At 36.9% G+C, this 24,410-nt stretch overlaps 1 protein-coding gene, 1 long non-coding RNA gene and 1 other non-coding gene across 6 annotated transcripts; 1 reads left to right on the forward strand and 2 right to left on the reverse strand.

Annotated features, from left to right (window-relative positions):
- The first annotated feature begins 1,630 nt into the window (after nt 1-1,630).
- Nucleotides 1,631-19,772, forward strand: LOC128254469 (protein FAM13A). Of its 3 annotated transcripts, none has more exons than XM_052983605.1 (4): nt 1,631-1,827; nt 3,508-5,493; nt 14,475-16,175; nt 17,939-19,772. In XM_052983605.1, exons 3-4 carry the CDS (start codon nt 14,481-14,483, stop codon nt 18,650-18,652), a joined length of 2,409 nt encoding a protein of 802 aa, XP_052839565.1. In that variant the 5' UTR covers nt 1,631-1,827; nt 3,508-5,493; nt 14,475-14,480; the 3' UTR covers nt 18,653-19,772. The 3 variants fall into 3 exon arrangements, with proteins under 3 accessions (XP_052839565.1, XP_052839566.1, XP_052839564.1); XM_052983606.1 differs by having other exon boundaries at nt 1,631-1,789; XM_052983604.1 differs by lacking the exons at nt 1,631-1,827; nt 3,508-5,493 and adding an exon at nt 13,403-13,881.
- Nucleotides 19,753-24,041, reverse strand: LOC128254495 (uncharacterized). Of its 2 annotated transcripts, none has more exons than XR_008267552.1 (17): nt 23,907-24,041; nt 23,627-23,722; nt 23,169-23,221; nt 22,909-22,971; nt 22,655-22,707; nt 22,403-22,456; nt 22,166-22,210; nt 21,903-21,971; nt 21,687-21,732; nt 21,467-21,517; nt 21,235-21,287; nt 20,981-21,053; nt 20,732-20,798; nt 20,498-20,550; nt 20,252-20,315; nt 20,008-20,071; nt 19,753-19,855 (listed from the first exon to the last, which is right to left on the reverse strand). It is a non-coding gene; the product is annotated as an uncharacterized LOC128254495 (long non-coding RNA). The 2 variants fall into 2 exon arrangements; XR_008267551.1 differs by having other exon boundaries at nt 23,622-23,722.
- Nucleotides 21,354-21,432, reverse strand: LOC128254507 (small nucleolar RNA R38). The gene has a single exon (XR_008267558.1). It is a non-coding gene; the product is annotated as a small nucleolar RNA R38 (small nucleolar RNA).
- Nucleotides 24,042-24,410: the final 369 nt, after the last annotated feature.

A 24,410-nucleotide genomic window follows, 5' to 3' on the forward strand; every position in this document is an offset into this window, starting at 1 on the left:
CTATTATTCAAATCGTAAAACCCTCAAAACCGTGAAATGATTCTACTTTCAATCAGTCAAGAAATTTGCCATTTCATCACATCATTTCCATTTCAAGCATTGTGTAATGCATTTTGCGAGATGGAAATATTTTGGCGGAAAGCAAAACAATGAAAGGGGGGAAAAGCTGGCATGAAAACTGCAGCGGCGGCAAATGATAGAGAAATAAACAATATTTTGGCTCGAAATTACGCCATGCACGTATTTCGATTTGGCTAAAAATGTTCAGACATTGGCAAATATCCAAAAAGTATACAGATTTAAAAGGGGGATTATTATGAACATATAGAAATGAATATATACTAATATACTATTATACTCGAGCACTTGGCCTGGTCAAATAACGAATAAGTGAAAGCCCAGGGCGAAGAAACAAACCATATCGCTTACTTTGACTTGGGCATCACAAAATACGCAATAAGAGCTGTCCTACAAGTCCATAAAAGTCCCAAATCCTTTTTCCGTTCGTGCCCAAGCATCAATTGCGGATTTCATTATCCGCTGCTCGCCTGCAACATTGTCAAATGGCACGTATGCGGTCGTGGAAACGGATACCTACACGGAAAAACAAGCTGTTCTTTTAAAAATGTATCTATCCTTTTTTACTTTAAGCTCCAAATGTTGAGGAATGTTATAAAAAGTAGTCGTTAACGAACTTCTTGTACCCCAATGACGCTTAGAACCTTACGCCACCGATTTTAAAAGTCGAAAATACCTGAACTTAGAATGCCGTTTTATATATAATTGATATACCAATATTAGGGGGTATTTGGATTTTAGTAGCTTAACCATCAGGAAGTTTTAATTTTATAAACGTTATTATATTTTAAATAAAAAAAAAGAGGCATACTAAGTTCTTATAAAACATTTACTCTAAAGGTAGTTTTAAAACAAATGCCACATGTGTATTTAGACCTGATCTTTTGATCTCCCTCGAATAGAAATATTAAAGAAAACATAAAATTAACATGTTTATGTTTATATCACACAATTCATTTTACTATTTACTATTACTTACTATTTTTTTGTTTTCAATAATAATATCGCTCAAATTTCTTGTTTATTTTTGTCTCACTGCAGGATGCAATAAAAGAGCAGCACTGAAGGATGCGACCGCGTGGGCTGGTGGCAGTGGTGGTGCTCTAAGTGTGCTTTCAAGGACGTACATACATTACATTACATTACGGCGAGCATTCCGCAGCGAATCAGAGTATTAAGCCATGAAATGCGACCGAAGCTAAAGCCAAAGCCAAGTATAAAGCCCTACCAAATGAAAGTCCGATGGAAGTGTTAACGCTGCGTATGTGCGATATTTAATTAACGCGCGGGGGCGTGACCAAAGGGGCGTAGGTAAGCCATGCCGTTGTTTGCCTCAAATTGCAGTCCTTCTGAGAGGCGGGAGAAACAGAGAGAGAAAGCTGGACAGAGCAAACGAAGGGGACCGAGCGCAAACGAAGTCCCTTTCATTCAGTAGAAGCCCTCCCACCCGAAATTTCTCTCAGGAGATTTGCCTCTCTCCCACTCTATTTTTTTTGGTGTACGCTGTTTTGAGCACGTGCGCCCGCTATTTTTCCGCTCATTCGATGTTGGTTCTTCGTCCGGTGTGGTTCACAATTTTCTTTCTCTCGCAGTGTTCACAAGTGTTTATCCGTGTGTGTGTGTGTGAATCGCATTCAGTTTGTGTGAGTGTGGAAAAGGCCACAACAACAACAGCCACAGAAGGAGAGCATAAAAGTCCGCCGAAAATTAGGTAAATGGCGGGCACAAGTGTTGCAACTGGTTAAAGAGGTAAGGCGCTTTAAAGATGCACTGAGGAAAAAGTGCTGCTACACTTAAAGGATTAAAATTTCAAGCTGTACTAAATTTGAAATTTTGAAAGTTACACCAATAATAGATTTATCATTAAAGCTGATCTAAAAAGTATATTAGTATTGTGATTTAGCTTTCAGCTGCTCAGGAAAAAATGAATTATCCTTAGTGTTGGTACTGATAACATAATAATTTATACTGATTATGAGAAAAATTATAATAAAATTGTTGAATTAAATAAAATTAAAAAATTATTCAACAAATTTTAAAAATAGGTTGAGTCGTATAAGTAATTTGTAATTATTTTATAATGTTTAAATTACTTAAATCAAATATTTTTATTTGAATAACCTTAAGGGGTTTCTGAATTCCACTATGAATTGCTTTAATCGTCAACGTTAAAGAAAACAGCATTTCTTATAATACATTTAAATGTTTGCCAGTGTCGAAAAGCAAACCATCCGACTCAAGATTATTGCACCTGGGTCGATTGCATCAAGGACTTGTAAAAGATTACAAAAATAACGAAATTCGGGAAAACGTTTGCACACTTTTAGCATCAATTTTCTTTGGTTTCTTTACGTTTCTCTTCAGCTTTTATTAGCGTTTACACAGACAAGCAAAGCTTGTTTTCATTTCAATGTTTACAATTTTGCGATTTCTGTTCTGTTTTGAATTTATTTATTTGCTTTTTTTTGAAAGAAAGCAGAACATTAAAAACTGTTTTTGTGTTGCCAATTTTCGTCTGCGACGTCAAAAACATTTTAATGTGCGCATATATGTATGTATGTATGGACGTATAGATATGTATATCGGTTTTTTAAGAAATTAAGAACATTTCGCATGTTTATTTTGTTATATTTTAAGACTTGCGGCACGCAAAATATCCATCTGAGGTTAATTGCCAGACATCATCAATCAATTAGTCATTTAATGGCCTTATTAACAGGCATATTCTAGATAATGACATAGATATACGATTATTAGGAGGGAATTAGGGTTAGGTTAAATGAATTGCTTATAAAAGGTAACCGAATAAAAAAATAAATTAAAATGTAGAAAATAATAAAGATAATATAAATGAAAGCTGATTTTACTTAAATATAATTAAAATTACAATATATATACATATATGCCTCATTTAATCGCCTTCCTTTCCTTTGCTTTATTGATACTTCCCCTGCATTTCATTGCATTTTCACTGATTTTAGAGTAAACAGATTCTGGGTTCCTTCGATTGTTTGCCTTCCATTTGCATAATCAAAATTTTTTTATGACGTACAGCCACATCAATTTAAATGCAAATCGGCAAACTGGGCAATTGCAGATACTATTTTATTTCTCCCAGCCATCCAGCCACCACCCAACCACCCCTTTCTCTCTCCTTCTCTTTGGAAATTTTTTCTCGAAAGTTCTCGAGGGTTCATTAGGACGAATAAGAACTTGACACCCGTAAATTAGTGAATACCGCCTATTCCTTTTGTCCCCCCCCCCCCCCCCCCCCACCATTTCCAACTGTAAATTGCATCCAATTGGGTTTAATTGCTCAATCTGGAACCGCACTAGTTTTTGCTATTTTTGGGCTTTCGGATTGCACATTCGGGATTTGGAAAATCAAAGGTTTTAACCCGATTCCTATTTTTGCTTTTCTCTTTTCAGCTATGGAGAAACAAAATGCAAAAATGTATGCAATTGCCGTCATGAGTTTCATTGAAATTCGTAATAATTGAGCCACGAAAATGAACCAAAAGAGCATTTAGTCAAGAGAGAGCGAACGAGTGAGAGTTGAGCGGGTGTGAGAGAAATGCGTTAACCGTTTTATTTGCAACGTCATCGTCATCTGAAGAGAACCGCCAAGGAAAAGAGAGCGCGCGAGCGCATTACGCCTTTGTTTACACGCCCATTTCGCAACTCCACCTGAAAGGAAACATCATCTTAGAACTTACTAAATATGCAAATGAAACCGCTATTTGTATAATTAATGCAAAGGAATCCGAGATAAAATCGAAACCGATAAAAGAGTCTGCGCAAAGAGAGACCGAGCAGTGAAAAGGGAGGAAAGATAAAGAGTGAGAGAGAGAGCAGCGCTGCGTTGGGGCTCCAAAATCTGTGTGTGGCTCCCATTTGGAAAAATTGCGTCTCTTGCGATACAACGTGCAGTCCAAAGCAGCGGAAAGTTTTTTATATTCGCGGCCCGGTAATTGTAATTGTAAATGCAATTGTGCTTTAAAAACTCCAGTTTCTTTGGATATTTGTCATTGAAAAGACAATAGCCAAAAGCAAGACCTATAAACCCATTTTATCTAGTGCGACGAGTGTTAAATATCGATTTTTTTCGGCTTATACGCGTCGATGACCTCGCACACAACAACATTAACTATAAATACCACTACTATTGAGAGCTAAAAAAGCACTCCAAAGCTGTATCCGAGTTTTTAAAGTAAGCCAAACAAACGTTTTACATAATTGCCCCAGTGCCAAAAGAAGCAGCCACAACAAAAGCAAAAACGAGAACGAGGAAAACAACGGCGTTGCAAGGGGAAAAACTCTCGGTTGGAATTGGAAGCAGAAGAGGCAGAACAAGAAGGCGGAGAAGCGCTCCCGAAAAGATAAAGAGCGGCAGTCGAAAACCGCAGAGACACATGCTCAGATACCGTCTCGTTTCCACTCACTTCTTGAAGCAGCCGTAGTGTGGGAGCAAGCGAGCCAGCCATACCCGGAGAGAGGGAGCCAGAGCAAGTGTGTGGGTGTAACTGCAAGTGCAAGTGCATTGCGAGCGACTGAGAGAGGGAGAAGAGCGATCGCAGGATACAACTGGAACTGTGCTATAAAAGCGCTTCAGGTGCGCTCTGCCTGCTCAGTCACCGTTAGTCGGGCACTTAAAGAGGTCCTCTCTCCTTCCACTAAGAGACAGGAACAGGATCAAAGAGCAGCAAACCGAGGGTGAAAAGGACTCGTCCAGAGAGAGAGAGAGAGGAAATTCGCATCCGATCCGGCACTAAAATCCAGTCACAACGTATTCGCTAGGAGTGCTACGCCTTTTGGGTCTGAGCTATAGTCTAGATAGCGAAAATGTGCAGAGATCGCGATATGAGTTTGTCGTAGATCAGCGCAACCGTCGTTACAAGGTCAAGAAAAAAATCAAGCTCAAGAGCGAGTAGAAAGGATAGCGGGCAATAGCCCGAGGGCCCCAATACGAGAGAGAGAGAGAAAGAGAGAGAGCAATTGCATTGCGTGAGATTGCGAAATTCTGGACCACGAACAACCACAATAATCAGATCAAGCTACCATACCAAAGTTAACAATATTAGCAAAAGGCCACAGCAAAGTAATAGTTAAATTAAGTATACGCATCCGCCATACCTTCCAATTCGAGTGCGCGCGTGTGAATCAACGGCAATGTGACTATCCTGCGCTCCACGGGCTTTATCCAAACCGTTCTAGCCGGTTCCAAAAAGCAAATTAAGTTTCGGGCGAAGTGATTTCGTGCACCCTTCGATCTTTGACTCGGTTCGGTCATCTCCTAACCCTCTCCATCTACTAACTCAAGCGGAAAACGTCGTGCAACTGGCGAACGTACGGGGAAAAACCAGCAAGATTGAAGACTTTGGGAGAAATCTTTGGAAGTCCGTTAAGGCTTGCATTGTAAGTATAACACTTAACTAACTATGCTTTATAGTAAGGGTGAAACCCGAGACTAAATAATTAAAAAAAAATAATTGGTCTTTAAACTGAAAATACTTTTAAATTTAATTTAATTGCATTTAATGTTAATGTGGTATCATCACTCTTTTAGTTAGTCATGAAGATTGAAATGAATTATAAATAAAACTTAGAATATGTTTAAATTATTTAACCACTTGGCATAAAGTTACATTGAATTTAATGTAACGACATAAAGCCTTTTATCTGGTCTTGCCACATCATTGTGCACTATTACTCATTTCAAAATAATTTGATTATCAACATAATGCCCGGCACCAGAAAGTACTCACCAAATCGATATCTCTGTGTAAACACCCACAGAAATGACCAAATGTTTTTCCCTTTTACTAAGAAAATAGTGCCCTATTTGGAGGTCATACAATATTTACAAATAAACAAGCGTTAAATTGTTTCTAACAATATCCAATATTGTAAATAGCACCATTTTATTTCTCGATATGGCATCTCAATTTTACCTTATTTTCACACCTGTCTGCCACAATTGCCGCTTATTGCCGGATATTTATTTACAAAATCGATTGCCAACTAATTGCGAGGTGTATCATTTAGGTAAATAATACGATGTTTATTTTTGCCACCGCTGGGGCTTATAAAGAAATTAGCACATTTGGCCAGGGCAATGGAAAAAGTTTGCGAACGTAATCGGATCCATTGCATATTTTCAGACGCCTGCAACAAAGTGGAACGACCGCTGGCAATTTCCAGGGAAAAGCCCGCTTGATAAACATATTGATATCCAATTTAGCGCCATCCAGGCGCACAAATCAAACTCTATATAGTTTTGTCTATGACAAACTAAAATCTTATCTTGTTAGTGGGACTACTGATTTTTCCATTACATTCCCATCCAATCGATCCATTTTGTGTTCTGTTTTCTGTGTTTGCTTTGTTTATTGTTTCTTGCTTACAGATATTAAGTTTGAGTCATGACAAAACAGTGAGCACTCTGTAACTATAACGCAGCGGAAAGTTTTCCCTTGCCGAAAAAAGATTCCATTTACTCATTTGCCTTATTTATTATCAAGGGGTTTAGCAGGTTTGTAAATAAAACAAGTTGCTTTTCCTATTGGCCCCCTTTCGATTTCCCTGTCCCCGAATTCACGGATAATTCCCATTGTCATGTCAGTTTTCGTGACGTGCAACGAAAATTGGTTTGTCTAGTATGTTGACCCGAAAAATTACCAACTTTATTGACTATGTCTATGTCTGAATACATTCGCATACCTATCCCCAGACTATAATTAAAGGTAAACCAATTAAGTTGTTTATGAAGAGGTATGAACAATATTTTAGAAGCCACTGTGCCCACTGTGTCGACGAAACTCAATTAACGCGTAAACTAAACGGAATAGCAAACATATATTTTTTGCCAAATTGCGCGGTTTTATCTATATTTAGACGGCGTCTGAAAAGTTCAACGTGTAAGCGAACAATCGTGAGGTTTATTTTTGGAATTGTTTAAATTTATATTTGGCATTCGGCCTGGTCCACTAAACAGTATTTATTATCACCAGGGATCACTGTTTGCCCAGACAGTAAATCCACTTTCCTCATAGAAGTAGAAAAGAGGGAGACTATTGATTGCAATTATATATGCAGAGAACAAAGGATGAACCCATGCATAATTTATATAAACTTGATATATAATTTGTCCCTTCGACCTTTGGAAAACATTACGCTCTTTTTTATAGTAATAGTTAAACGAAATTGTTTAACATTTAAGTAGTTTAAAAATAGGCATAAAAAAAAAATAAACTTCCTTGTTTTTCAATAACATTTTTAGCTTACATACACAAGAAATTATATATATTTTTTGCAAATTATTTTGGTAAACAAGTTCAGTTTATAATTATATTCATTTTTGCAAATTAATTTGATATACAAGTTTAGTTCATAAATAGACAGCTTAAAACAATGTTTCTGTTTTCCAACTAATTTTATGTTTAAACAATGTAATTAACAAAAGCACAAAATGTAAATTTTTCTTAAAGGCTTAAGTGTTTCCAATTCTCTTTCCTAAGCATGTAAATAAATTTATAAATCTTCATAGGCTTATTGATTTTAGTGTTTAAAATGGTCTTTACTTAAAATTTTGAATTTCTCTACCTGTTTCAAGTACTTTTTAGGATTAATTTGCCGAGCAACACGTGTAGTTTTTAGTAGTTTTCTTATTGCACTGTAAACCACATGATCTCGCCGGTCACCATTCTGGAGATCATTCATTAAAAAAGCGCCAGTCATCGCGAGGCAATTGTATGAAAGACTTAGCTTCCATTAGATGCACCCGCCAGGGTCTTGTGCCTCGTTTGTGGGTCTCGTGACCAACTTTGCCGGCTGGTCATGTGGCCGGAGCGTCTGGGACCAGTCGGCGATGTGACACCATCAAAAAAAAAAAAAACATATCAAACTATAATTCATGGCAATCCCAATGTTTTGGCCTAAGAACAAGAGATGCCTCCTTGTTGTCCCAGCAAAAATTAAATGTTTAAAATTAAAATGAAACCAGTGGGAATAAATAAAATAACAAAAACCTGTTCAATTTTTGCGCAGCTCGTAAATTATGTCCCCTTATTTTATTTATATACGAGTCGGCAAAGTTCACGAAACTGGAAAAAGAAATTTCTGATTGCTGTCGATTTTTTTTATGAACTGTAGATGCCTTCATCAATTGAAATTGATTGATTCTAACGAAAGGCGGGCAGAAATAACGACTCAAATATGGGGAGCAGAAAGAGGAATTTGTAAATCAATTAATGGATTCAAGCGAAAACAAAAACAACAGCAGAAAATGATCAAGTGACCAGCCATAAAGTAATTACGTCACGAGCGGAAAATGAAGGATATGTACTTTGACCCCCAAGAAAATGTGAGCCCATTTCCTGGCATTTAAAATACTTCTATGCTATTAGCCAGGTTATTTTTGGACTAGCTCCTATTGACGCATTAGTCTCTTGTTGCTACTCACTTTGGCCGCTCTGTTTTGTTTTGTTGTTTCAGCCTCGGCTCATTAAAATTTTGCGAGCTTCACATTTGCATTTCGGTTTCGGGCCTGGTAATATTCCACTGGCATTTCCCCATAACTCGTTGGGTAGTTAGCCCCTCATCTCCTCACTCCCCTTATATTCATTCTTATATTGTTTTTCAAGTTTCGCAGTCTTAGAAATCACAGCCCAGAAATCCAAAAAGCACGTGACTGACATTAACCAATTCGAGGGTGAGACAGTGACTTGTTTAGTCGATACCTAAATAGCAGTGATTGATGCGATTTGCAGCGGAAAGTTACTATTGCTAGGGCGCCAAAAATAGAACTAGATAGGTAAAAAATAGAAACGAGTTTGAGTTTCAGTCTTATAAACCACACACTATGATCATGCCTGGCCACTTGAGATGGCTGCTTGAAATTCCAGCGGCAGTACATAAATTTAATTCGCTATCAGTTTCTGTGAATCGTTTTTCCTTATCTAATCGGTGTGATTAATTGTCGTTCAATTATAAGCTCTCACATATGTATCCATTGAAGGCGAGTACGTGCTGTCAACTGGGTGCAACGGATATCTTTTTTGAAAACTCGGAATTCCATTCTTAACTTTAAATGGGTCTTTTCCGGCCTTGTCTTCAATTGATGGACTCCAAAGTAAATTGATTGAAGTAGGTGCACTGCCAGTAACTCATTGCAAACTCACTAAAGTCGCCATACAAATTAGCAACAGCTGTGTTTAAATAAATGCTAATCAACATCTGTGAATTTTTTTTTATTCTAGCCTTTGCGGAATTGTATATTTGTCAATTAGGTAATATCACACCAACAAAGTCAGTAATAGATACAAAATAATCTACCATTATTTTCATGTTCTCCAAATAAAAGGTTTGCTTTTGAATTACAAACAACAACAAGTCAAAAGTTCTCTCATATTTAATAAAGCTAAAAATAAATAAATAACCTAAAAAATCAAATAAAAATTACTCCAATTCAGATATACACTACATAAAAGTGAAAATGTTAAAATTTAATTTCCATATGAGCTTTACACTTAACATTGAACTTATTTGATGCAGTAATGTAGACATTATTCCATCCTTGTAAATTAAATTCTTTGATACCATCAAATGGATGGACAACCCATAAAAATAGCCGAAACCTGGTAAACAATGACAATCGCTTTGTTTACGATTTGGTTGCCGAATTCCCGAGCCACTCAACTGGATGAAATGTCAACATTGCCAGCCGAATTTATCGATTGAGGTTCCTCTGCCTCTGCTTTGCTCGTATCAAAAATACAATTACGCTAATGCTGTTTACCCTAAGCGATGCCAAAGCCGAGACCTGAAACCTCTCAATGGGTGAATGGGAGTGTATTATCTAGTGGCCGACCTGCAGTGACCGGTTTACTACCGGTTTCAGCCGGCGCTAGGCAGTCTGAGGCTGGTGATTTTTCGATGATTTTAGCCCGGTAACCAGGTAAATCCGACTTATCAGCCGGTGAAAATGCCTTTTTATTATTTGCCCGCCGTTTAAAGTACTCGGGTAATCGTCCAATTCCATCGGCCAGTGATATATTCGCACGGGCTTGTTAAAATTCCCGAAATCTCACATCTCACGGCTGGCATCGCCACAAATCGCGCATACGCCATGTGGTCCAATTTTAGCATCACAGTGCGAGGCGGCGTTGACGTGGTTTTTGTTGTCTGAGCAGCAAAGCCCTCATAAATCCACATGCTATTGTACCCATGACTTTGTTTTCGTTTTTGGGCGGTAAACATATTGATTCCAGCGCGTGGCGCTGTGAAAAGTGTGCTACACGACCTTCTGGGCATTGGCATAGGCTGGAGGATTATGAAGTTAACAAGCTTCCTGGCGGAACTCTTTGAAAGCTCTTTTTAAACGTTAAGAATGTATTTTTAATTGAAAGCCATTACCATAATGGGTTTTTGTACCTCAAACAAATTAGATATAAACATAAGGAAAAGACTTTTGCTTTCATTATTTTTTTACTTATTGCTTAAAAACTTTTGAAAAGGTCTTATTTTCTTTTAAGAAAATAAAGTTTAAAGATTTAATATTTCTTGAAATACGTTTCTTATTTCTTTTAGTGTTGAATTTAAATAGAAGCTTTTGAAAACAGTGTCAAAAAACGTACATAATTGTTTTTTCGAGGTAAATATTTCAGCTGAAACATGCTTTAAAATAGCTCTGATAATTATTCCAAAGAAAATTTCCCCAATCTATCCAGCGTTTTTTAGAGTTCATTGTTTTCCTTGTTTGTTTCCGAAACCACTTAAACTCTATTCGTCTGCTGTCCATAAATAGTCGGGATCAATCTTTATCTTAAAACTACAAACCGAAAGCAAAATTCGAATAAATGCCAATTCATTTGTGGGCTCGTGTTGGCTGCCAGTCGTGGGCTGATTGGGTGAGTGGGGATTCAGTGCGGATTGTTATCCAAGTCGACCTTTTGTCGGAGCTTTTTGAGTCATGCACTTGTGTGGTTGCCCCTTTGTAAACAATTATTTCACGCTTTTATTGAGTAAACAATTCCGGAGAAGAGAATATCGTAATGACAGAGAAATATTTTTCGATTTCTGAAGATTTACTCATCACAAGGAGCTCAGTGATTTTGTTTATGTTTCATTATATAATAAATTTGATGGTGGTTCGGTTTCCCTGGCCTAACTCAATCAATCCTTAAATCAATACACCTGACACGAGTTCAATTGAAGTCCAATTCACTATCCATTATAAGGTGCCAGGCGACGGGCTTTCACCTGTCCCTATCTATTTGCCATCGCAAATCCCCACAGCAAATTCCCCTTTCCGCTGGATGGTCTTAGGCAGTCTAATTAATTTGATAAAACCTAAGACCCTTCTTTGATGGAAATGCTTTGCAGGCGCCTTTCTTTTATTTCGAGAGTTAAGATTCTTTGTTGTGTAAATATATTTGTTAGACATTGTAGGGCTAAATGTGAAATACCTAAATTAGTTTTTTATAAATATTCTTTTGCTTTCTATGAGTTTAAACCAAAAATAAGTTAACATAAATGTTTTGGGACAGCTGCCAGGTGATGGCTGTAACATTTATCACTCATACGCAGTGTTGTCATGCTTAAATTTGTAAATACTGATGTTCAAGTTATTACTTTAAAAAACTTATAAAATCAGTATTTTCTTGTCAATTTAGGTATCTTTTAAGAAAAGCTATATAAATTTAAACATTTCTAGTTAATCTCTTAATTAAATTTGCTTAAAATTTAACATTTCTTTTGATTTCGATGAAACCTAACCAACATTCCAAATGTAAGGGATAAGAAAATGGTATTTAGCTTGACTTGCAATGTTTTTTGTCAATAGCTAAACTAAATGCAATGCTAGTGAGGATCATGAAATTGAAGTTTTCATATTTCAGAATATACGCCCCAATAAATTGTTAATCGTGTGAAATTTGTATACGTTATTCTTTCTTTATTGTTGCTGTACTTGATCACGTTCGCCATTTACGTCACTGTAGGGCGCGTGGGTCTTAATTAGTTCGTCTCGTTTGCTATCGGGCAGTTGACCGGAGATGCTTCGATATTTGGTTAACCTAGAGGAAAATGACTCAGGCAGTTCCAGCTCCGTCTTCTCGCGCTGCTGTTTTGTTTTTAAATTTGTATTTTTACACACGTCGTGACATTGCACTTGAATTTTATTTTTCAACGGCTACGCTTTTTTTCGTATATTTTTTTTTGTATTTTCGCATTTGTACCCGTGCATATATTTGTGTTTTTATTTTCCGGCTGCGGGAACTGCCGTTAGCTTTTGTTGTTACCTGTGTTTTGTGTTTTTTGTGTTACCTGTCTTTGGCCTCGGATCCTCCAAAATCGATCAATCGATTTGGGCTATATATATGGGAGATTCGAGCGCGAAACGCGTGTTGCAGGGGGCGTAAACAAGTGCATAAATTAATTCACCTCATTAATATGGCCATAATGTCTAGAGCTGCCGCTAATTGCCGGGCCAGATTTATTTTTAAAACCTCTCGCGCAACTTTGATACCAAGACATCGATTATATACACATACAGCTCGCCTACCCCGTCGATAAGGAAGGTAAAGGTAGACCCAAGAAACGCCAGCAATGTCTCCTTTTAGACTAAACTGATAAAAAAAAAGTGGAATAGTAAAAATAAATAACCCCATAATTTTCATACATTTTTATATGTTTTATTTAAATTAAGTTTAAAATCATAATTTTAAGAACAATGATTTAAAACCATTTTAGGTTTAAAATGGGTCCTATTTGTTATTTATGCATAATATTGATGTTAAGTATGGTTAAAATGTTAATTAAATATTTCAGATATTATCATATCTCATATTTAAATTAAATTTAAAACAAATTAAATACAATGCATTTTAAAAAGCACTTTTTAAAATGTGAACATTTTACTATATGCGGAAAATATGATATTAGACTTCAAATGGGACCTATTTGTTTAATAAGCATATATGTATAGATATTTCTATGTTTATTGTGGCTTAAATTAAAATTAAGGATTTCAGATATATTAAGTTAAATTTTTAAAACAAAATTGCATACTGCATAAAATATAAAAAAAATTTTAATTGAGTATGAAATACTTGAAATTAATACATTTGTTTTTCTACCAGTGTAGTTAGCATTCCCGACTTTTGTTTACCGAAGCTTTCGCACCTTTTGGCGGCCCTCTCTCTTTCCGATCGGTCGGGAAATATATATCACGGCGCAGGCGCGCTCTCCCGCTCTAGCGATATAACTCAACCGCTCTCGCGGGATTTTCGCATATAATTCGCGAGGTCGGAGCGGAATGGGTTTAATAGTGATTCGGTACGCTAAAAGAAAGCAACGTTCTACGCTTCTCCCCAAACATTTTGCTCGGCTGTGCCCGAGCCAAAAGCTAAATATTCCGAAAGAAAACTCTTGATAACGGAAAACTAGTCGCGAAAACCATTATCGCGGAAAACGGCCGAAAACAATTTTGTCAAACTTAACTGCCCACAAAACATGTGAAATGTTTTAAAACTGCAGACCTTAGAAACGGTTGAGCACTTGAGAAAACGGCAGACCAGAAAGGAAATTTCAATTAGTGTTTATTGAAATTTATTAAGCGAGATTTAAGGCGTTGACATTTTTATTATAACTTTTATTGCTCAACAAAAGTACATTCAAATCAAACGCTTGTGATCAAAAGCCAAAGTAAACTGAATTAAATTCATTGTGATAATAAATCTAGTTAGACTGATTAAAAGAGATTAGCCAACCAAAATGACGCCCAGGATTATAACTTACATTTTGGTAATTATCAAATAGTTGTTAAGATCTGTTAATAAATTACATTGGTTAAAAAATCTAAGTCAAACTGAACCAGAATTTCATCATTTCATTAATTAATTTTAAACCCTAAAGAATTTAATTGTTTGCAAATAGTTATACCTATTTAACCATGAATTGAATTAGGTTTTGGTTTATACCTTAAGTTTAAAACACGAACTCTTTCAATAAAATAAAATTGTTTAATTTGTGTTTTTAATGCAGTTAGTAGTGCACCATTTTGTCAGACTTTTATATAACAAAGAATGCCTTAAATATTTGTGCCTAAAACCTGACTTTGGCTAGAACGCCATAAATTATTTATCAGATCGTGTGGGGCTTATATAAGCTAAAGATTACCTTGAATTGCTGACTTTGATGATGGCTCATGACGGGGCACAAATAAATGTATTGAACGAATATTACTCATACGACACGTTGTGCTGAACTCTTATTAACCCACTTAATTGTACGACATTTGCCGGCTCTGTTTAATTATTTATAATTTAGCGTTAAGTTTTGTCACGACAATTAATGGATTTGTTCTCAATTTGAACTCACTCTACCTTTTTTTGCAGTGCGGCATGCGACATCCCACAACTGGGCTGAACGAAGACGACCTGAGTCGTCTCACTGGTTCATCATCGTCGACGGCCTCCTCATCGTCCTCATCCTCGTCCTCGAATCCTGCTGCCCGACATGAGGCGGCAGTCCGCAGTCCGGACAAGCCAACGCCGGCGGGCACGGACAAGAGCCACCTGAACAGTGGCTTCACATCCACATATCTGCCGGAGATCATCCATCCGGCTCTGGAATGGCAGAAGTCGTCGCGCAAGCGCAAGGAGCGCCTGGACAGCAGCTCCGCCTTTGGCCAGGATCGCAAGCTGCAGCGCAGCAACAGCGAGGAGCTGCTCACGGAACCGGCGGTGGCTGTTCTCTCACATGCCACGGGACTGGCAGCCCCTAGTCTGCTACAGGCCCAATGTGAGGTCATACGGCGCGTTTCCTCGGAGGACTTCAAGCGCACGACCAGCTATGCCAACTACCGGCAGGAGTTCGAACGGGAGCAGGAGGAGTCCTCGGAGTTGGGCGAGAACAATGCCTCGTTGGCTAATTTGCCAACGGCGGCAGGGGAAGCGGTCAAGGAGACCAGTCCCGCTCGTCAGCCTCCGGTTAAGGAAGCCAGCGATGATTCCGAGTGTGAGCACGAGCGTCGTCGCAGCAGCGAGCGCTTCTGCAAATCCCGCCAGCCACCGGTACGCAAATCCGGAGTGGCCAAAAAGGCAGGCAGTGGCAGTGGATCCAAGTATTTGCCCTCAAGGCGAGATGAGCAGAGTGCCTACAAGTACGATCTGTCGGCCTTGAAGTACGAGCGCAGAGGTTTCATCAGCAGCAGAAAACAGCAGCAGCACCAGCTGCAGCAGCAACAGCAGCAATCTACTTCCGATCACAACGACAACAATTTGATAGACTTCCATCAGCAGCAGAAGGAGCAGCAGAAGGAGCAGCAGAAGGAGCTGCAGACGAAGAGGAGTGCCAGTATTTCGCCCACACCCACCACAAGCTCCTCGGCGGGCAGTGATGATAGCACGCCCAATTCCAATGCCCCGGCTCCGATCAAGGCCAAACCGCAGCGGCAGCAGCAGAGCTTGGACTTGACCTCTGCCCAGGAGTCGCTGCCTTGGGAGCGGGGCGATGAACCTGCGCCCATCCTGAGCAGGAGATATGCCCACTCCCGACCACATATTGGCGGTAATCTCGATGCGGCTGCCCAGCTGGCCAAGGTCATGCCATATCCCCAGCAGCTGCCCAAACAGGCGGCCACCGTGCAACTGCACTCGGACATCGCCGACATGGACTGCTGCCTGGAGCCCATGGATGCAGTGAGGGCCTTCAGTTCGCTGGAGAACATGCGCACCCGCGACGTCATGCAGCAGGTGCTGCCCGCCATGATGGTGGCCTTTCAGTCGCCCGAGGAGCGGCTAAAAACCATCAACCGACGGGTCACCGTGCTCAAGAAGAAGCTGGTGCAGCTGGAGGAGTCGCTGGAGCAGAGATTGGGCTACCGACCATCGCAGGCGGAGCGCCTGAACGACAAATACATGAAAAATGCCCTGGCGGAGTTAAGCAAGTTGCGCAAGGAGCGGCACGAGCTCAAGACTGATCCCATTGCTGCGCTGGGTTTGAAGGTGGGAAGTGGTGGCGGCGGAGGCGTTGGTGGCCAGGAGGTGGCCAAAAAGCTGGAGCGCATGAAGGCCACCCTTGCTGAAATCGAACAGGTAATACATAGCTCCTTCTTATGCCCTTTTTTTCTTAGCAGTCTGCAAAATCACGAGACACGAAGCATTTTATGACAATTAGCAAGTGGAACAGACGTCAGAGACATCATATACATACATGTATATATGGGGGGGGGGGGTATTTAGATATAGCATTTTTGCAATAGCTTTGATCTTGCCCCATTGTCAAAAAGGCACTTGGTAAACATATTTTCTTTTGGCCAATATATCTTAGGAAAATAAATTTGCGCCTAAGCGACGTTTTTATGCCCTGTCATATAGCTTTTAAATAAAAACGTAAACAGCGCTGTGAGTTGGAAACCTTTTAGATATTTACACTAAAAAAATATTATACAGAATTTTTAAAAGTTAAACAAAAATACTAAAAAATGATTATTAAATATGGAAAGTTAAAAATTCAAATATAAATATTAGAAATTTGCAGATATTTTAAAAAGCTTAACAACGTAAAACTCTTTACAATTTAAAAATATTAATAATATTTATTATGACATATTTAAGATAAAATTATGAATATTTTATTCACTATTCACAAACAAACTGCAAATTATTTTGTTTTAAAAAAAGAAATCTTGATTACATCATTAATTTCTAGAGCTTTATATGATTTCAGAGGCGACAGACCGAACGAAAACAATTCCCAAATTCCAAATTAGGTTCTTTCTGCCACATTATAATGAGTTTCTATTTATAAAGCATATACCATATGTATTTATGACATGTAGACAACAGCCTACATTCTGCTCTATTATATATTGACAAATTAATGATACATTTGTCATAGAGCGGGGCAGACAAACACTTGGCCCAACGGAATCCGCATCGAAATTGAATTTCTGCCAAGAAAACAAAGTGCGCGCGAAATGATTTTCCCTAGTGGAAAATGGGAAATGGCCAAAAGAGCAGCCATCCAAGTGCCGCGCCATATAGTATTGCTATACTGCAATGTTGGGACTTTATTTGTTTACAATACGGATATACATATTCCGCACTTGTTTCTATTTCTGTTTGGCGCTCTGGCATCTTCTTTCGAAATGTCTGCTGTTGTCGCCTAGTCATAGCGAATCTGCCATAAACAAATCAAAAACGAGTAATACCTAATGTCGCTGAGTGATTGTCTTGTTTACCAATGTGGGTGGCTTTTATCAGTTTGGTGCTTCTGTGGCACTGATTATTTGCTTTTTATCATTATGTATCGAATCAGTAGTTGTCATATAAAACAAGAAGCAACGCAGTAGACGTTTAGGTACCTATTACTCGGCTTTCAAATTTCAAAACATATGTGTCCCCAATGACAATTTAGTTTTAGCTGGCTCCATCTACTGGACTTCGATGTGCATACGATAAGCAAAGAGAAAGAAGTTCACTTTTAAACAGTTCTTCCGCTCTCTTAAATTTGTAAACTCCGTTTTTTAAATATATAGTGACGTCATAATAAAATTTAATAGCTTTCAAAAATACTGGTTCGGTTTGGATAAATATACAGCCCAATAAATAACCATTTCCATAGGTCAGTGTGACAAGAATTAAAATAGTTTTTTTTAGTTTATATAAATAGTATTTGTTAATTAAAAAAATATTTTTATTCAAACACAAAGTGCAGATAAATAAAACGTTTTGTTTTCTAAAAATGTTTTAAAATTATTTGCTACGCTATTTTGAGAATTTAATATTATTTTATTATAAATTCTCTTGAAAATTGAAATAAATATTAAAGGTTTACCCTTCGTTACTCATTGCAGAATCTCATCGAGAAGCGCGTGAATGGCCGTCGCTCCGAGCAGCTGGAGGATCTGAGTGCTGACCAACTGGTGCAGGAGAAGAGTGCCGTGCAGCATGGCCTGCTGTACTTCGAGAGCCTCTATGGCCATCCCATCACCAAGGAGGAGCGTGATGCCGCCCGACCGCTCTACGATCGCTATCGGCAGCTGAAGCGCCTGGTCTCGCGCACCGTGATGTTTGGGGCGGGCACAGGAGTGCCCGAGCTGCCCACCATTCTGGAGCACGAGGCGATGGTGTTCGAGGCCACTTCCACGCCGCTGCAGTATTCGTCGAACAACAGCACCGAGACCACCAACTCGCCCAGCGACTCGAATGCCCCGAACACGCTGACCCAGAATGCCTCCTCCGATGAGTCGACGACCACGACCACGTTGACGGGTCCGGCGGCTGGAGGAGCAACTTCTTCGGGCCAGGAGAACCAGGCGGCCAGCGAGAACATCTCCGCCCTCAGTGTGGACCAACTCTGGGAGCAGCTAGACCGAGCTCGCGATGAGAAGTCCCTGCTGAAGGCCACCATCCGGGAGTACGAGTCGCTGTTCGAGGAGCAGAATGGACGCAAGATGCTCAAGCAGGATCGCCGCTCGCTGGAGACGGAAACCTATGCCCAGTACAAGGAGAAGAAGGCCAAGGTGCGACTGCTGCAGGCTCTGATCAAGAAGCACATCGGGCAATAAGAAATATATATATAGAGAGAAACCTACTTCCATTTCGACTTCTCTGTTCACCAACACGCATGCGAAACCTATTTATTTCATACCCAAACCAAACAAATACACAGACCTAGATCTATACAAATTATATGTAGTTTTTAGACATACGTTTACCATATATTCTATAATGATACATTTTATGAATATTGTTGATTCCTTATTGTTTTTTTAAAAAACATTTATTGAGTAATTGTAATAAAAACAAAAGAAAATGAAATGAAATTAAACATTATGAGACAAAGAGGAGTGATTGAGAATGCAACCGCTAGAGACATTTGATTCGGACTCATCCCCTTATTATTCGGACTCCCCCGCACGGAATTGACATCTAGATGTAACCCATAAATCTGCAATATATTTTCGCATTCTTTCTTCGTTGTTCCGTGTAAATCGTCATTGATGTTAAAAAATGACTTGGCCTGATTTGTCCCACTTCGAAAACGGGGAGCACATATTATTTGATTAGCTCTCTAGTTTTAAACGATCCAAAGGAGAGGAGCAGGTCGAAACCGCAAATCAAATACTATAATTGCAAAAACTTTATAAATGTTGTCTAGTAGAAATGAACTTTTGTATCGATATCTAAACTAGAGTCTAGCGATCTATAAACAATATTACCCCAGCCATTCTAGTTGTGCTTTCCATTAAATGTTTCAGTGTGCAATTGACACACACCCACACTCGGAAAAAAAAACTTTTAAAGCATTTGAGAGCGTCGGAAACAGAAAACGAGTTGAGACGATCATAAAGTTAGTATCGAAATGATTTGATTTTGTTGTGCAACAAGCAATTGGGTTTTTTGAACGTGTATACCCCCGCCACTAATCCATGCATACGATATATGAATATACATATAAATATATATATTTACAATGATACAAAGTGTAAGGCCCAAACGGCTTAAGTATATACACTTATAGGACTCAAACATTTACAAATTGAATATTCTTATATGCAGCCCACTGAATTGGGTCAATGTGGAAAGCGAAAGCATTACAAATATCTCCCAGCTAACTGAAGCGAATGAATGTCTATACATAATTTGAAATGCAAAATAAAGTATATCACGTTATATTAAATAAAATCTTTGCATTTTTATTCATCGATAAGATACATCAGTTTTATTTTTAGAAATCATTTTGTGGTTCTTCCCAATCCGTCGAATACCTGCAAGCAGAGATAAGATACAAATAAGTTGCAAAACGGGAAGATTAATCACGGCGATGGAAATGAAAGTGACGGATCAGTCACGTGAATTATCGACATAGAAATTCAGCTATATGCTTGATAAGTTTGCAGGGAAATTAAACAATACGTACCAAAACAGCTCGAATGAATCACAAAGCAAATAAACCCAAGGTGGTGGTGTTGGGGTTTCATCACCTGAAAGGAAATTAATTACTTGAATTATTACAAATGCAAAATTCTTCTGAATCATAAAATTAGTTGATTTGTCAGTTTAGTAAATCATCAAGTAGTTTTATGACAGGGATAACTGTTAAAAAACATGTTCATCATAAACATTTTTTTTAATTTTAATACGATATTATTAAGGTTACTTACCTTGTTTATTATACCAAAGTCAGCAGATTTATTAGTCATTAGTTAAAATCGATTCCGATTAAGCCTGAAATATAAAAAGTTTTGATTAGTATACATAACATACAATTTCCCTAGTTATTAAAAGCTGTCTAATTCAGTCGAAAAAAGTTAGCAACACGCGTAAATTCAGGTATATGCTTGTCTATTGGTTTGTCATCAGAACATTTATTTTTTAAATATAAAGTTTAGATAGGTACATATACACACCTTTATAAACATGGCTTGCAGATAAACATATTTTGCAGTTTTAATCCAGATATCTGTAAAGTTTAAGAAAACAGTCTTTTAAAATAAATTTATAAATGAAGAAAAGAAATTTCTGAACATTCATTTATCAGTACGTTAAACCAATCGACATAATTTCTCCGACTGGGGCGGTATCTTTAATCATCACAAAAAATATAAGCCAAAATTTAACTATTGTAATTGAAAGTTAGTTACCTTAACTTCTTTCTATGTCAATTTCAAATGATTGATTACTGTGAAGCCAAAGCAATAATCCAGATATCTGTAAGATACAATAATAATAATAACTTGAATAAATAGGTCTTTAAATGAATACCAAAAATTTTTAAACAAATTTATCAGTACGTTTAACCAATCGACATCGTTTCTCCGACTGGGGCGGTATCCAAAAACATCATTAAATATATAAACCTAAGTTAAAAATTGTAATGGATTGGGGTTTACCTTAATTTCTTTTAGAGCCATCTTTAAATGTTGATTGTGGTGCCATTTGCCATACTTTAAAGCTGATAAGAGCCTGCAACAAAAAAAGCAATTTTTTTTAGCAAGTTTCTAAACATCTAAATAAACTAGAAATCCCTAATTGAATATGTCAGCATGTTAAATCATCAATTAGTCTTATGACAGGGATAACTGAGAGTCATTCATCATAAAGGCAAAAACTAAATTGGTAAAAAGATTACAAGGACTTAACTCACCTCTTTAAGTTAGCGATTCTTTTGAGTAGTTTTTAAATTTTTTATCAGGACAACTGTAAGTAACGTAAGTGGAATTAAACAAGTGAAACAAAGAAAATTACAAATAGAGAGATTTTTATATATGTATCAGCTTATTTAATCATCAATTAGTTTTATGACAGGGATAACTGTTAAATAAAGTTGTTCATCATTACATATATAAAAATCTTTCTATTAATATGTGCTTGCCTACCATTTGGCATCGATATTTGGAGTGTATTGTAGGTACATATTTCAGTTTAATCTGTAAAATTCAATAAGTTAATACGTGTTTTTCAAATATTTTTAAAAAACTATGTATTCTCTTTACTCAGTCGGTTGAATATCAACATGATTATTCGGTTATATGCTTGTCTATTGTTTTGTCATCAAAGAAAATACACAGATTTAAAAAACAGAGAAACGGAACTCACCATACTAAAAAATTTAGCAGACATTTGAATAGATATTCGTCCAGACCTGAAATTATATAAATGAGGATTAATACAAATTCATCTGAGCACGAAAACAATGTGTTGATAATATAATCAGTAAGTAAAACCAATCGACATAATTTTTCCGACTGGGGCGGTATCTTGAACATCATAGATCTTTTTGATTTATTATAGATATTTTATATTATTACTTACCAATGCCAAGATCCAAGTTACTTTTGCATTTTTTCGCCAGAGCTCAATGTGGAATTTTAGTATAACTTTCTGCAATAGTAACAAAAAGGTTGTTAATAAAAAACAAGGAAAGAACACACTCATTAAATCAAAGATTAAAGTCAGCAGTATATTTTTTGCGTTGGATATGGAACAGTTCTCTTCATAAAATATCAAAGCGAGCTGGGTAAATGTTTCATCACACTATTTTAATATTTTACTATGTAATTCTAAGTTTTACATACCTTTTTTTTGCCCAGATGTTCTCAGCATTTCTCATTTCCCTCAACCTGTAAATAATAGATAAAGCAAAACATTTCCATTACTGTCAACTTTGATTGTTGATATAACTCTTTCGAATTTATCATTTATATTCAGTTGCTAAGGTGAAAGTTTTCATCAGAGGTTTTCAAGAGTAGCAAATAATAATAAATCATCATTTTCCAGTTTAGTCTATTGTTAATAAAGTAAAAAATACACACCTAAGCCAAGATTCGTAAATTTCCTAATTTGCTTCAGTTGGGAGCAAAAACAGTCTGCAAATATAAAAAAATATATATTTTAAGAAAGTGTTTTAGGAAGATCATATTAATTAGTGTATGAATTATGTCAGCAGTATATTTTTTGCGTTGGATATGGAACAGTTTTCTTCATAAAATATCAAAGCGAGCTGGGTAAATGTTTCATCATACAAATATTAAAGCATTTTATTGTAAATCAAATTATTTATTTACCTGATTTTCACTGTATTATGTGTCCTGATTAACCATCGATCGCTGTATGATCCCTGTAATCACAATACAAACATGCTAAGTGTTAGTACTTAGAAACATCAGTCGAAATTGTAATAGTATGAATTAAGTCAGCAGTATATTTTTGCGTTGGATATGGAACAGTTCTCTTCATAGAATATCAAAGCGAGCTGGGTAAATGTTTCATCATACTTTTACAAAAAAAAAACGAGAAAAAATGTATAGTATTCAAATACCTGATATTTATGTTGTCTCCAGAGTTTAGTAATGATTGCTGAGTTTCTATTGTTACCGTCAAACTGCAAAGACAGCAATAAAAATGTTTTAAAATATAGGTAAATTATTATTTCTTAATGAGTGACTTTCTGTTTTTTAATTGTAAATCAGTTTTTAAGGTGAAAGTATTCATCAATGATCTTCAAGAGTAGCAAATAATAATAAATCATCATTTACAATTTTTTTTTGTTACCTTTTAAATGAAATATAAAGAACTCACCTTAGGCGGAGATCCATACTCAAAAAGTCGACGCTCCAAAACCATTACTACCTCTGCAAAAGGAAAAATATATACTTTTAATATATATATTAAGAAAAACTAAACTCATTTATGAATGAATCAAGTCAGCAGTTTATTTTTGCGTTGGATATGGAACAGTTCTCTTCATAGTGTTTCAAAGCGAGCTGGGTAAATGTTTCATCATACAGTTTTAGAAGAGATTTCATATAACAATAGTTTACTCAGTAACTTCATTTTTCTAGTACAGTTCGGCTGGTTTAAATAACTCGAATCTTTTAATTTTTAGAGGATGAAGTCTAGCGAGAAGCAGCGTGGCAGTACTTAACCAAGTATATATGAAAATTACTATAAAAGTGGACTAGAGTCTCAGCAAATAGCAAAATCGTAAACTATAGTTTATGAAATCTAGATAATTTTCACATCAAAACTAACCTTACTTTTCAACACGTGCGATATATCTGGCGAAACACATATCAAAAATTGAATTTTCCATTTCATTATAATGCAGATGGTTGCTGCTACCGCGTGGCATTCTGTAAATTAAAAGAACAATAGTAGTATATTGCAATTTTATCACCAAATCAGTCGGCAACATGTATCTTTTAGCTGTCAGTATAGAAAACCAATCAACACGTCTTTTCAGACTGGGGCGGTACGAATTTATCATCATGAAAAGCAAGCAAGCAATCTGTGTGGTTAAATTAAACGTTAACTTACACTTTTATTAAATTTTAGTTGATTATTAAGAGGAGAAACTCGACTAGCCATTTTGAATGAAAAATTGAAATGAAAGAATGCACGTGGCGATGTGACCGTAGTTGCATTTTGAAAAAATATCAAAGTTATCGATAGGTTATCGATAGTTACAGAGAGCTGTGCCAAAAGTGGCATCATTCTGAAAGTGTGAATAAGTTAAATTTTGATTACAAATACTATCGAATAATATTAAATAAATAATTAATTTACTTATATATATATAATGCTAACTTATAGTTAAAACTAAGAGCTAACAAAAATAGTGGTTAGAGCTATAGCTGCAAGAGGCCTTCAGCTCATTATTAAATTAATTATTATAAAATTACTAGCAAAAGTACCCAACTATGTCAGGGTCTGATATATGCTTTTATCCGTCAGTGAGAACATTTTTCACAAACTGAATGGGAATTTTCAAGTTCTTCTTATATAAAAAAAAAATGTTGTCATCCGTAAAATAGCATATCC

The sequence above is a fragment of the Drosophila gunungcola genome, assembly GCF_025200985.1.
Source record: "Drosophila gunungcola strain Sukarami chromosome 2R unlocalized genomic scaffold, Dgunungcola_SK_2 000004F, whole genome shotgun sequence".
Classification (NCBI taxonomy): domain Eukaryota; kingdom Metazoa; phylum Arthropoda; class Insecta; order Diptera; family Drosophilidae; genus Drosophila; species Drosophila gunungcola.